This window comes from Martes martes (genome assembly GCF_963455335.1).
Source record: "Martes martes genome assembly, chromosome: 3".
Lineage (NCBI taxonomy): Eukaryota > Metazoa > Chordata > Mammalia > Carnivora > Mustelidae > Martes > Martes martes.
The window spans coordinates 175,111,150-175,126,263 of NC_137890.1; the positions used below are offsets into that span (position 1 = coordinate 175,111,150).

The following is a 15,114-nucleotide window of genomic DNA, read 5'->3' on the forward strand; positions in this document are numbered from 1 at the left end:
TCACCATTTGTGCCAGAAATATTTACAGAAAATGCAAGAAGAAAAAGCTCATGTCTTGACAATAGACTGAAATTCTATAAATCGTACATAGGATTCCAAGCAAATAATGATTCTGCTTATTTTTTAGCCCCAAATGCCAAGGCCTTCAGTGGAGAAAGATATTCCTGGTCACTGCAAAAGACAAGGACTTGGGAAACTTGGTTTGCCTCAACAAATGCTTATTGGATGCCTACCACATGCGAAGGCACTGCAAAATCCCAAATTATATCTTTTTCCCCACCATTAAGAAAAGAATAGCATCTGAAGAACGTGAGTTGAGGTTCTGAGAAGAACACTACACAGGAAGTACATGGGTTCTCTGCTTACCAAGAACCCACAATTTGATTCCACACGGAGTGGGTGGGCTACCTCCATCATTTCCAGCTCAGGACAAGAGGCTACCATGGAAATCCTTAAAACAGGTCATCCAACTCAAATGATCATTTCACGTAAACATTAAATTCAATTACCTTTATTTATAAAAAGCCAATATGTATATATATACTTGAAACTACATATACTTTCTTCTAAATTTTATATAATAATGATGTGGGTATATGTGTGGTGTAACTATGAAGGAAATGGGTAGAAATCTTATCATATTAACCTATACATTCACACAAATAAGGACTCAAGTTTGTGCTATAGTACTCCTTATCTATTTGCTCTTAATAGGTAAAATCATATTTTTCTATTCATGATGATGAATAATAATTCTTTTAGTTGAAACAAAAGTTCTGTCACCTATAATGAATGATTCTGTAATCTGAACTGTATCTCAAGCATACATAAAACTATAGTTTATTAAGTGAAAGAATGTGTCAAATTCTAAACTAAAAGCCTATTCTTTATTAAATTATTTTATTACAAATTTGTAGAAGTAAACTGTAAAAGGTATAATTTTAAATCAAAAACATGAAAATTCCAGTGAACACATCAAGAACAGACCAAATAATTAGATGCTAAAATAATGGGAAATTAAAATATTACCAGGAACCTTTTATAGACATTAAAATGGTTAACATCATTCATTTAAAAATTTATCATATGATAGAGAAAATCAAAAATACATAAACCAGAAAGGAATCCACATCTACTGACCTCAACTCGAGATGCAACCAGAGCTGGTTTTGGTAGAACGGATGTAATTGTGGTACCTTTCCCTTTCTTTATCAGGGAGAAAAAGGAATCAAACAGGTACTAGAAAAAAAATAGATCCAACTAGTTAGAAGCTGCAAAATTCATAAGGTTGCTAGATAAAATATATATGCCCAGTTAAATTTGAACTCCAAATAAGTAACAAGTAATTTTTTAGGATAAGTATTCATATACAATATTTGTTTTTTGCTTTTCTGCCAAAATTGGCAAAACTAAATATTTACTACTGTAAGAATTAGATCAAATAAACATTTCTAATTGTTCACTTCAAATCCTATCAAAAGCAAGTTTTCAGCAGACAATGAACATTTCAGATCATGCCTTCTGAGAATGTCAAGCTTTCATCCCCTTAATTATGAGTTATTTTCTTCTAAATGGATTCTTCTAAATAAAACTCTAGTTATACAAAAGAAATTAAATCTATATTACTTATACATCCTGAAGTTAGAGATAACTAGATTTTGAAAATTTCTATCAGCTCAAAAAATACCTCCAAAGCTTATTCTTAAACTATACTAATGAATTTACTACTATTGTGTCACTAGACATGACAAATTTCAATGAAGATACTCATTTACAACTATCTGGCAGGACAAAAAAAAAAAAAAAAAAAGGATTCAGCGCTACTTAACATTGCATGTCTTAATTTCAATGTTCCTAATACGAAGTACTACTATGGGCAAAATATTTAAATTTTAAATTTGAAAAAAAAATAGTATTCAGCATGTATTAGGCCAAAAAAATCCATGTAATTAAGTTTCTTTATGCATTTCATCATGGGCAGGTAATGTTATACTGATTTGAGGTATTAAGAATCACGTCCTAAAAATATTAAAAAAAGAACAGAACATATGTATCTGAAAAGGGAATTCAGGAATGAGAAATGGAGTTTACAGAGGGAAAATTCTGTTTCTCCTCATTTTACCTGAGTGTCTTTCTAAGAGTATGTGCTGACAGAGAGGAGCTGTCAGCATTACTACTGGAGGCTTTAAGGTGTGGGAGAGGAAGTCACACCAGACTTTCCAGACTTTTCTGTGTCACCATAAGCTTTTGTTTGAAAAGGTGACCTTGAGCACTGAACCAAAAGCTCACACACACAAAATAAAAATATTTAAATTAAAAACAAAACTGCTCTAAGCATTCTTTCTGGTTCTTTTCTTAAGCCATCTGACTCATATATATGTGTGTGCATGCCCTCTCCCCTCCCGAGTACCCCGGCGCTTCTTCCTTCTCCTGCTGCTGTTTATTCACTCTTCCTGGCTACACAACCAGTTGCCATAGGGATTTTTGTGAAGTCACAGATGGGGGATTAAAATTTCATTTCAGTTATGAGAACAAGAGAGCAAGAGGGAATTCATTTGCATAGTACAACAATTGTAAATTTCAGAACTAAATATATTAGAATGATAACGATTTAAATGAAAACAGCATCGTGTCAGGTTTCTTCAGGGCTTTCCCACTTTAAATTTTAAAAAAGACAGAAATTTCCTCCATGATATTCATGGGGAAATTTTAATGCAATATACATGTGTTATCAAGGCACTCTTCTTAAAAAATATTCTGTACCTAAATCATCTGAGGTGATGATGTTTGTTTCTCAAGTTTTCACACAAATACATTTCTGATTTAAAAAAAAATTCAGTGTACAATAGGCCTCATGTCCTAACATACCTCAGTGTCTGTGGGACCCGGGCTGACCTCTGGGTGGAACTGGACGCCGAAGAAGGGTTTACTCTCATGCATAATTCCCTGAGAGAACAAGAAATAGGAGAAATTCCTTCTGTAACAATGACTGTCAACCAGGGCTACGTATTATTCAGCAGACAATAAAGTTCAAAGAAAAAAAAATGAGTTAAATGCTCAAGGACACTCCAACAGCTAACAGTCATAATAAAAATAAGCCAACGAAGACTCAACCAAATGTGGTTCCTTCAATAAAAACAATTTTGGTCTATAGCCTTTGGGGGCCCCCCTCCCAGGCTCTATTCAGAATAAACTCGTCTTCTTCTTATCTCCAACTCCTAGATTACTTCTCTGAGGGTCTTCTCAAAGGCTCCTTCAGAGCCAAGTAAGTCTCAGAGACCCACACAGACAGGCCCAAAGAGATCTCCACCAGCCGTCCATTAGCAATGAATGTGGAAGACAGTCACTGATGAACCACTCAAAGAGGGTATCTCAGTGAGCCAACTGATAAAAGAGTAAGACAGAAGTGACTTTTTAAAAAGCAGAGGGCGATGGGAAATAACCTATAAAAAGAGTTCTCACACATTCTCTCTCTCTCTCTCTCTCTCTCTCTCTCTCTCACACACACACACACACACACACACACACACACACACACGGTTTCTGGCTAACAGAGTATGAAAGGCCCTGCGCTACTCATTGCCAACTGAACAGGTTTACTGAGAGCACTTACCTCGTTGGTTTGGTCGTTGACATTCACAAAAAGTGGTTTCCAGCCAGCAGGAAGGGTGTTGTCCAGGGCATAGCCATGATTCTGAGCAGTAATGAAAGCCTGTCTGTTTGTGATATTCAAAACAGGCTGATTCTGCCCTCTGGGGAAAAAAAAGGAGAAAAAGAACGGGGGAAAAGGAAAGTGAAGACTCTAAACACCTTCATTGTAAAACAGTGGATGAGAAAATCCTATTAAAATGTGAAAGTTTCAATTGCTTAGTGGAAATTACTTTGTGAGAAAAGTCACAGATTGTTAATCCCAATAATTTCAGCAACAAAAATCAATTCAGGAAGCTTTGCTGTGTGTTAAATACTGGGTCTATTAAACGTCCACAATCAGTACAAAGGGAGAACTCAGCTCATAACAAAAAGTTAAGAGTGGCTCATGAGCTTAACAGAGAGACAAATAACAAGCAATTTATGTTAAGGAAGATAAGTCATTTTAAAACCAGAGGAGAGTTTTTGGGAAATGATAAAGAGATGACAACTCTGTCCTGAATAATTTTGAATTACACTTTATGAAGAGGGTGGGCTATGGGGGAAAGCGCCATGTTGAATAAACCGGCACCATGCAGGGTAAGGAAGTAAAATGGAGAGGATCTGAAGACTTCCTGGTTCTTGAGTCTTACAGCGTTATCAGTGCTCTGGTATTTAGCTTGGAAGGCAGAGCAGTTTCCTTTGGAATACCATATGATGGAACATAATAACCTCAATTTATGCCAAGGGAAGGAAAATAACTTTAAACTACAGCAACATTATTGTTAGAGAAGGCTGCCTTTCAAGCAATAGAAGTGGTAGCAGGTAGTCAGACAACTATGAACCATGTAATAGTATGATTATCTGATTTTTCTGAAGAAAATGGCACTTAAGTTCTCTAAGGCTTTTGCATTTAGTTATTAACGGTGTTTCAGAACCAGTTTGACCTGTAAACAGACACGTAGCTGTCTTACCTGTTGGGCATGGACATCTTGTAGGTTTTGGCACCAGCAGCCAGTCCTGTTATTAAATTTCCTGTACTGATTCCAAACAATGGCTCCTTGCGATCACTCTCCAAAATCTAAATCAGGGAGAATTTTTATTAGCCAGGAGTACTGTTCCAAAAAAAAAAAAAAAAGATGCTGCCTCTGATGGAATAAAAATGAAACATCTCTTTTATTCTTAATTAAAAAGGTAAAGAGAATAGTCATTGAATAAAAAGCTAGACTATAAATAAGAATATGACTGACAAATATGTGCCATTAGAATTTAAAAAATGTACTTAATATTCAAACTAAACAAAACTTAATATTTCTTCAGAAACTCGAGGGTGTTATAGGCCCCCAGGTCATGATGAGAAACATGAATTGTCATTTTACACCTGTATAGAAAGACACATTTGGAGATTGGACTCGAGCTCTCTTCACTTGAGGACACAATCCCAGTTACTCTGCCTGAAGAACGGTTCTTTTTCCTCTGGGACTCTCTCCTCACTGGTTCCCCCCATATAATATCTGCTGACACTGCCTCAGAATAGATTATAGCCTTTCCAGCTGCACAGACTCCCTTCACCTCACACAGATATACACTACCCCCAGGTTTACTGCACCTTTTTGACATTCTGGATTAGTGGTTGTGCAAGAGCAGGGTTCCCGGGTCCTCCAGCAATTAAAAGCCCATCATACTCCATCTTGGTGAAATCATGATTCCAGGGAACTAAATGCACTTCAGCTCCTCGCTGGAAAAGAAGAGCAAAAATGATCAAGTCAATAGCATTTTTCTTGGTCAAGGTGTAATTCTGTCTAGACCTTCTCTTGACTAACCACTCCCTAAAGGGGAGGGAAAAATGGCACATAATTCAAAGAAATAATGTTGACTGAAAAATTCTTTGGTGGCTCCCTGTATGTTGTGTGATGTGTAGGAAGTCAGTGGTCAATAGAAAGTGGAGGGAAAAATATCATCGAAGTTTTGATCCTGAAAAAATAGATAACACATTTTCCCGTATTTCAGGAGGCTTCAGAGCCTAAAGAATTCCTGACTAGGCACTGAGGAGTATTGGTTATTTTCACTACCTGTGGTAGAGAGAGTGGAAAAAAAAAATCTATTTTCTGCAAAATTTAACTTGGTCCACCTCTTACATTTTTCATTTTTTTTTTAATCTGACCAAATTTTCATCAGTCTTCTTTCCTAGGGTTTTCTCACACTATCTGTAGTATCTATACTCTGATAGAATAATTAGAACTTTTATATGTAGAAGTGGATAGGAAAATATCTTTGGTGGTTTCCCTAGAAGCATCTCCTGGAACAAGGATATGAGGGAAAGAAGTCTATTTGGAAAGGTTTCTAAGAAGAACCACTAGAAAGTGACACTGTGAGGCACCCCAATAAAGTATGCATTACCAAGCACTATGGACGACTGGAGATTCAGCCCACTAGGGAACTCTGAGAGCCAGTGTAGACTACTCATTCTCAAGATAGCTCACTGGCGGGGCAAAGGAGTTGGGATATTTATATACACTGGCCTTCTCTAGTCATTGGGTGGGACTGCTCCAAGGATCATTAATTCTGTGTTATTTCCTGCCTACCAGCAGGCTCCAACCATCTAAAGAGAGCCCTCAAGCAATGAAGTGCAGACATTTGCAATTGGATGGACAAAATGCCTTATAATGGTAAAATGAGAAGAAGATATAGAGAGGCCATCGACAGCATCTGCTACTGAAGAGTCAAATGCAAATTTGTGTTAATAAATTGACGAGAATTTGAAATCATGATTTGGAATGTGAAAGTTTGTACTATATTAGGGCATGATCCCTGCAAACATTTGGCACATAATGAATGTAGTCCAATGGAGGAGTTCTCCAACTGACTCCAAATTTTTGGTCATTTCTAAACCTGAAGAAAGTAAACATGGCATGTCTCAGAATGTCAGTCAATACATGGTAAGAACCATCATCATTCTTCTCTGTATTTGTGGCCCCTGAAGTTTTTTTTAAAACATAGTCTACATCACTAATTTTAACAGGGATACAAGTGTTATTTTATAGATCAAAGATAACAAGAAGAGAGCGGATCCCCTGACGTTCCAAGGGGAATGCACAAGTTTTCTCTGAAACAGAGGAAGGAAATCAGTTTAACACTAAAGATCAATATTACAAATCCTCACCCTTGAGATGGAACAACATCACTTACCTTTACTAGTAGGCGAATTACATTGTTTTTAATCCCACAGTCGACGGCTACCACTTTCGTGGGGTTTCCTTTGCCATACACTTTGACATCCTGCAATTTTGACAAGCAGAGAGTGAGAGGGAAGTACAAGCCATGAGCAACACGCCAATATTGTAAACACATCTGGGGACGCTTTGCACTTATATTGGTAACAGACTGATTGCTAACTACTAGGGAATGACTGGCAGTTAACAATCAATTTATAAGGCACAGAGAGTGCCACAAACTATCGTTTTTATGAGGGAAAGGGTACTTTGCTGTTTTGTATAAAATGCTGATTATAGTAATAACAATGATCCCTAAGAAATTGGTCACTTCCATAGTTGACAATAATCTCTCCCATGTTTTGCCTCATTAACAACCAGTAGCAATGGAATTTTCAAGTGTTACTGCGTGATTCCGTACTAGACAGATGTAGTCATAGATACATCATGCTTTAAATACCACTTGATCCTCAGCTTGCAATAAAGTTTGGATGGGGCAGAGCTGTTGTGCATTAGGCTTCTGCAGTGGGGCTAATGGGTAAAATCAGTATGAGAGTCAGAGGATTGCTAAGCTAGTGTAGACCACTGCTCTGCTCTCTATAGGTTACCATGCGATCATTTGCATTTAAATGGTAGACTTCATAAAAGGATCCCTGAGCATATCATAATCATTACCCACAGCTAAAGCACTGCTTGGAGTCAGATCCATTTTCACAGGCATTTACCCAAGAAGCAGTTCCCCAAAGTCATAAAAGGAGAAATAATAGAAACGGAGAGAAAACCTAGAAGGCTGGGTGCCCACACTGATTACAGCTTCGAGAATTATCTAGTATATTCTGAATTTAGGATGATTTCAATGTTTCCAAAAGATTTTAGATGAAAGTTGCAACCTGGATATTTGAAAGAGCATTTTACTTTAACTGAAACGTCGACTCTCCACTCTCCACAAATTCTAAAGAATGGGAAATTATAATCTTTAGACCGTACTTGAAAAAAATATATATAAAGTTTGTCACATTTTTTTTTCCCTGCTAACTATTCTAGAGAAAAAGTGCCCAATTCTTTCCATGATCTGGGGAAATTATTTCTGAGCTGATCCATAAATGCTACAGATAATCTCTCTCATTGGATAATTTGAAAAAGTGTGGATTTATTTTTAACCTTAGGCTTCTCCTACAACATAAAGCAATATTACCATCTAGTTGTAGCTACATCAAATTGCAATTACAAGAATGAATTAAGCTATCAACCACATCCAAACAAAACTCACAGAATAAATATAATCTGATACAAATATGCATTTTATCACAGCTACAATGAAATTATTCAATTCTGCTAGCATTAAGAAGCGGGGTCAGTTTTCACCATTGCAATCTCTCTCTTGATCTGACATAGATAAAAATATAGACAGGCTCATTTTTGCCAGTCTGTACACAAATACATTATATACTCTCCATACAGAATGACAGCAATTTTAAGGAAGACCTCACAGACACGTGAATATGTGAATTTGCATTATGACTCTTGAAGAGAAGAAATGTATTATGCACTGGTTTTGTTTTTGTTTTTTAAAGATTTTATTTATTTATTTGACAGACGGAGATCACAAGTAGGCAGAGAAGCAGGCAGAGAGAGAAGGGGAAGCAGGCTCCCTGCTGAGCAGAGAGTCCAATGCGGGGCTCGATCCCAGGACCCTGGGATCATGACCTGAGCTGAAGGCAGAGGCTTTAACCCACTGAGCCACCCAGGCACCCCTTATGCACTGGTTTTAACCTTATGACCACAGAATTCTTTTTAAGGTGACTTTCTCTAGGTCAGTGTTCCTCACGTGTGGAAAATGCTGCACTAGATCCTCAAGGCAGTTCTCAATACTAAAAGGAAAAATAGCTCTTTTTCATGCTGTGTCTCAAATGAAATCACTTCACGAGGGAACGTATAGAAACAGCTACAGGGAAAAATAGTATGGACGAATTTTACAAGTAAAAACCAGGGAATATTGCCGTTATGATCAAATTCCAAATGTATAAGCAATTACATATCTAATTTAAAAGTCACGGTCTTGAACAACAACAACTCCCATTTCTCAGGCTTCGGCATCCTGTGAACGCATGTTTGCGTCCAGCATCAGCATCAAGGTCAGTACTGACCCGCAGGGACCCATCGTTCTGGTCCCCGTTTCCATGTGACTAGGCATAGGAATGGGAATACCAGATAATATCAACATGTGTTTTCTCTGAAACTGACATGCTATTAGTCAGGCGATTTTCAGTCTTTTAATAACATTTTCTTAGGGAAAGGCCCTGGTGCCCGGAAGTTCTCACAGCTGGAATTCTTCATGAAATGTTATTCTCCATGGTCATTCTGATTGATGCCGGACTGCAGTAAGTAGAATTTACTAACTTTAAATGCACCGATTTGTCTGGTGCTTCAGGATGAAGACCTCGGCCTACGTGAAGATTCTGATATTATAAGAAATAAAACTACAAAATGTGACGGGAAATCTCTCACCTTGGTTGAAACCTCAGCGATCAAATTCTGCTTATTTGGATCCACGAAATCCACAGGCTGACCTTCAAATTCAATCTTCCCAAGCATGGTACCCTATCAAAGAAAAAAATTAGACAGTTAAAAGGGAATACCAGTCAAGGTGCTGACAGGATCCATTCACAGGGACTTAAACGGCTGCTCCAAGATCTAAATGTCTTTATAACTACTTAAAACCATCAGCAGAAGTTCCTCATCTTCTCAAGCTGGAAAGATGAAGTAATTTGTACATTTGTACATTCTGAGAAACACTGTGGGATGTGCAATCTTTTTTTTTTTTTTAAAGGTCTGAGACTGGCCCTTGGAGTAAGCAAATTCTAAAGGCATCAGAATTCGGGTCTCCAAGTTTCAGGCTGTTGCAAATTAGAGCATTTAGGGTACCTATTCCCTTAGTGCACATGACCTAGAGATAGTTCAGTGGAGACACGGACAAAACAATCTTTTGAGAAGAAAATAAGAAATCTAAAAACAGCAGAAAATTGAAAAGAAGTATTAATTATATTATGATAGTTAAATTCATTTACAAAATGATATAAAATGCTATGTAAATCACAACCTTTGAAAAGTAGCATTGAAACTGTTCACTGTTTTGGGTTGTTCATGGCCTGGTGTCCCTAAGGCCCTGAACTTTAAAGAACGTTCAGACCTCTGTGAAGTTTTCACAAATTAGCCTTGCTAGCCTGAACATGGCAAATGTTTTCTTATTATTAGCTATGTCTTGAGATTTACTTATTTGTTAGTAAGTCTAGCTTTATCTATTTACAAAATAGCATATTACAAATCAAGACTTTATTGGAGGAGGGGATTCAAGATAGTTCATTGATTTGCCTCTCTCCAAGGAAATCACCGCATCGAAGGGAAGGGAAGAAGCCTTTGTTTCCTTCTGAAATATATTCCTTAAGGAAAGAAGTAGTCACGTGAGAATGAGTGACGGTAGAAAGTGCCAGCAGGTCATTCTCATTAACACCTATTCTTGGGAAAATTATGGAGGAGGAAGTAAAATCAGAAGTAGAGTAGAAGGACTGTGTAAACTCTCGTTGTCTTCCTTCTGGTCACGGGTGTGTGGCCATGCCTCACTTTCAAAAAGCTGTTTTCAGAAAGCTCTTCTTTCTGCTTACAGAGATCCTATGTCAATATACATTCTAACAAGGAAACAACATATTTTCTTGAAGAGTCTATTTCACTTTGAAATTGTATCGTTGCTTTTTTCCTTTTTTTTTTCTTTAAAGATTTTATTTATTTGAGAAACAGAATGAGAGACCATGGTGGGGGATGCAGAGGGAGGGGGAGAAGCAGACTTCCTGCTGAGCAGGGATTTCCCCCTCCACCCCCACCCCACACAGGGCCCAAGGTCATGACCTGAGCCGAAGGCACACACTTAACCAACCAACTGAGCCACCCAGGTACCCCATCCTTTTTTAGGTAATATGATTCAATGAAAAACTTTAATGGCATTTGGGGAATTTAGTTAAAATTAGTGAGGTAAAGTTTCTTTCTGCTCTGGGATATGAAGGTTTTATGTAAGAAAAAAGAAAAATTAGTACCCTCCTCTTACAACCAAAAGAAGCAAGCAGATGGTAAGGAGACATTCTCAAAAGGAGGGGTCAGACTATTCAGCAATCAGACTTGCAAGCAAAAGATAAACTTATCTTTTATCACCTCAGTCATTGGTACAGTCTCAAGAAAGACTATACAATTGAGGTAGCGTATGCAGGGCTCATTAGACACACCCATGAAATATAACTCATTAATTTCACAGATAACCCCTCCAAGAAGACTAAACAAATAACAGCACTAATGCTGCACACTTCCTGGTTTGCCTCTTTCAGCAGGTCAGTATTAAATTGAGGCAAAGTTGCCATGCACCTGATTACCTTCTCCACTGGGCTCACTAGCTCTGTCACGTGGACCGACTTAGGCCTCGACTCTCTGACATAGTGAACACACAGTGGGCACTCAATAACCTGCTGTCCATCCAGCCACAAACATCTCACTCAAGTATTCAGTTTTGCAAATTACATCATAAATAGTAAAACAAGATGACAGAGGCCCAAATGACAGAAATTGGTCAGATTTGCTCTTTCACATATTGTTGGATTCCTCAAGCACTGAGAAAAAATAGAATATATATTTTATTTTTTAATGTATAGAGCATATAGTAGATAAACCAGATATATGTATACAGAGAGAGAGAGAAGGAGAGAGAGAGAGAGAGAAAGAAACATAGAGTTGGCTAAAGATGATGATCATACCTTATCCCGAATTATTTTGGTCAGCATTCTTGTATCCACTCCATAAATTGCAGGGACCTATAAGAAAAAGAATTTGTAGTGACAGTGAAATTGGAGGAAATTAGATCCAGCATATTGTTTTCAAGTTATAAACTGAGCATCATCTATCTTCTTTTTTTTTTTTTTTTCATCATCTATCTTCTTGAGCAGTAAATAATTTCCCTGCTCCTTCTTTTCTCTGACCCGGGGTGACTGTGTTGTCAGAACACGGTAAATTGCTGTTCCACTTGGGACCAGGACTCTTAATACCCAGGTCCTTCCTCAGAATAAGAAATGAGAAATTCTGAACATCAATCTTTTGCTACAGTATTGTCTCTTTTCACACAAGATAGTAAATAGGCAATGTTACATATTTATATATATTACATGTATTTATATATATAAATAATGGAATATGTGAATTTCATAAGCAATGATATATATAAATAATATGAAAATCCACATTTGGAGCCAAATGTTCTGGCTACCTACTAGACACTCAACACATTTTTCTGAGGATGCTTATTTTTTTTTTTAAGGATGTTTTTTATTTATTTATTTGACAGACAGAGATCACAAGTAGGCAGAAAGGCAGGCAGAGAGAGAGGGGGAAGCAGGCTCCCTGCTGAGGACTCTGGGATCATGACCTGAGCCGAAGGATCCCAGGACTCTGGGATCATGACCTGAGCCGAAGGCAGAGGCTTTAACCCACTGAGCCACCCAGGCGCCCCTCTGAGGATGCTTATTAAGTAGTCAGGCTCTAATAAGATTTCCCACCTGATTAGGAAATCAGGCAATATAACCATTTGTTTTCTTTTCTTTGAGTAGTTTGGGTAGAGACAGATGTGGTAAAATTAAAGGGACCGTGAGTTAGGAAGCAGCAAAATAGGTTCTAATTTCTTTTCTTCTACCATTTGTCTAAGTGATGTTTGAGCAAGGAGTTTTTACTCACCTATACACAGAAGGAGGTGAACTGGTTACTATCTTAGACCCTTTTTTTTTTTTTTTAAGATTTTATGTATTTATTTGAGAGAGAGATTGAGAGAATGGTGGGCAGGAGAGGCATAGGGAGAAGCAGACCTTCTGCAGGGCAGGGAGCCTGACATGGGATGAATCCCAAAACCCTGGGGTTATGACCTGAACCCAAGGCAGATGCTTAACCAACTGAGCCACCCAGATGTCCCTATCTTAGACCCTCTTCTAGTCTATGTGTCTGTGATCATGAAAGATGATTCAAAGCACATTTTAAAAAGAAACTAACAAGTCATGGATGAAGTTTATACTCAAACCATTAGTTCTGACACAGAGCATCTGTATTATCAATTGCCTAATGACACAAAGGAAACATTAAAAGGAGGGTGTCCTAAATGACCATTACAAAAATTAGCTGTCTAGGTAATGGAGGTAAATTCGGATAATGGTTGAGAATGAAATAGTAATGATTCAGGAGGTGAAATAGATGCCTTGTTCTACCCTTTAAAATTTAGAAAAAAATGAAACCCAGGAAGTCAAAATCAAGATTCCTTGATTTTCAGAAAGGAGCAACATATAGCCTCAGTAGGTCGACGTTCATTGGTGTGGCAGAGCTTTCTTAGAATAATATTCTGTCAGTTAGAGGCTCTAAAGCAACAGAAAACAGCTACGGCAACACTGGAGATGAAGCCAAATATAGCAGGTCCCTTAACTTTAAGTACGTCTGACATTCAAACCAGGAGAATCCTCTTATTTGATTAGAACAATAATACTTAAACTAAGGAACATATAAGGTTTGTAACACTTTTCAATTACCATTTCAAATAGGTTATATCTAATTATATGTCATCGAATCGTAATGTTTAAGCCAAAAGAAACTTAATAGCAATCTGTTTATCCTTGTAAGAAGTTCACAATTTAGAAAATATGGTATGATTACATGATCTGCACAAAATCACACAGCTAGTTAACGGTAAAGCTGGTCCAAGAACCCACGACTCAAGTTACATATCACAATCGTGGGTATAAGGGAATGGGAAAATCAAGTGGTTCAAGAAAATAAAAAAATCTAAAATGTTCTCTAGGCTCTTTCCCCGAAAGGGAAATGCTACCAAGCCTGTGTGAGTGCCACCTAGTGGATTAAACTAAAAATGTGTGGCCCTCAGTATTACAGAAGAGAATTGGTCCGGACAGGTCAGCCTGCGTTTCTCACCTTTTCTTCCTGTAGCCACTGCCCGAGACTCTTGGTAGCCAGCCAGTGGTGGTAGTCATTGCTGTAATTCAGCACCAGCAAACCTGCAACCTAGAAAGACAGGGAGTTGGGGGGAGCAGAAAATATTATGCAACTCTTGTGACTTGTTTTACGAGTCCATTTGCAATTTAAAAAAAAAAAAAAAAAAGCTTGAGAGATGGAGAGGAGAACTGAGTTGGGGGGAAATCAGAGGGGGGACAAACCGTGAGAGACTGTGGACTCTGAGAAACAAACTGAGGGTTTTGGAGGGGAGGGCGGGTGGGGTGTTGGGGGAGCCTGGTGGTGGGTATTAAGGAGGGCACGTATTGCATGGAGCACCGGGTGTGGTGCATAAACAATGAATTTTGGAACACTGAAAAAATTTCATAAAGTTTTAAAAAGCTTTATTATATCCACTGATTCAAGGCCTAAAATTCTGGAGACTTGAAGAAAAACGATGATCAACAGTTTTCTCTTAAAAAACATCATTGTCGCCTTAATTACCATGTTGAGGAATAGTCTTACCCCATTTGCCAAAGCCTGTGACTAAGCTAGGTCCCCCGTCAGCACCCTAGTTCTTTTTCTCCATGGTATTTACCAATAACCTAATTAATAATTAGATTACATTATCTTTCTGTACATTAAACAAAGGATACATAATTTTCAATCTACATTTAAAGGAGACTGAATATATGGGGGAAATTGTGAGAAATAGAATTAAGCTAAATGATCGGTCCAAGTCATTCAAAAATACAGTGGGAAAAAAATAGAGTGATGAATTTGGATTATACATTTGTTAATTGTTTATATGGTCCACATTCTTAATACTATCCAAATTTATCTTGATTAGGAAAACTTAATGTGTTTACTTTTAGACTGGCATATAAGCTATCTTTTATTCGCCCCCTAAATAGGATAAGATTAAAAGGCAAATACTTGATACAGAGTTGATTACCAAAGACCTTTTAAAAGGTAATTCATCACCATTTCTTATAGCATACTTGTCATTTAGACTTATAACAACATCTTTCCAAATTAAGCCAAGTTTCATCCAAGGCATTAAGAGTAATACAAAGTGCCATGAAAAATGAAATTCAAAATTATGTCATGTTAAAAATTATTCCCATAATACACAGGAATAATGTTGAGAGCACAAATTTAATGGGTTGTCCTACGGTATTGAGGAGAAACTTTGCTCATCCTGGATTCTTAAAAATAAATCAACTATCCCCCCCTCCAACTGAGACTTTTTATTAAT

General features: G+C 37.5%; 1 protein-coding gene across 1 annotated transcript in view; it reads right to left on the bottom strand.

The window, feature by feature from the left end:
* CPS1 (carbamoyl-phosphate synthase 1) overlaps positions 1-15,114 on the bottom strand; it is a 122,449-nt gene that overhangs the window by 81,960 nt on the left and 25,375 nt on the right. Inside the window, exons 4-12 of the mRNA XM_080799079.1 lie at positions 13,839-13,928; positions 11,636-11,692; positions 9,348-9,440; positions 6,817-6,906; positions 5,237-5,365; positions 4,602-4,708; positions 3,614-3,752; positions 2,869-2,946; positions 1,141-1,239 (exon numbers count right to left, since the gene is read on the bottom strand). Coding sequence (XP_080655205.1) covers positions 1,141-1,239; positions 2,869-2,946; positions 3,614-3,752; positions 4,602-4,708; positions 5,237-5,365; positions 6,817-6,906; positions 9,348-9,440; positions 11,636-11,692; positions 13,839-13,928 — 882 coding nt within the window. The remainder of the gene's footprint in view (positions 1-1,140; positions 1,240-2,868; positions 2,947-3,613; positions 3,753-4,601; positions 4,709-5,236; positions 5,366-6,816; positions 6,907-9,347; positions 9,441-11,635; positions 11,693-13,838; positions 13,929-15,114) is intronic.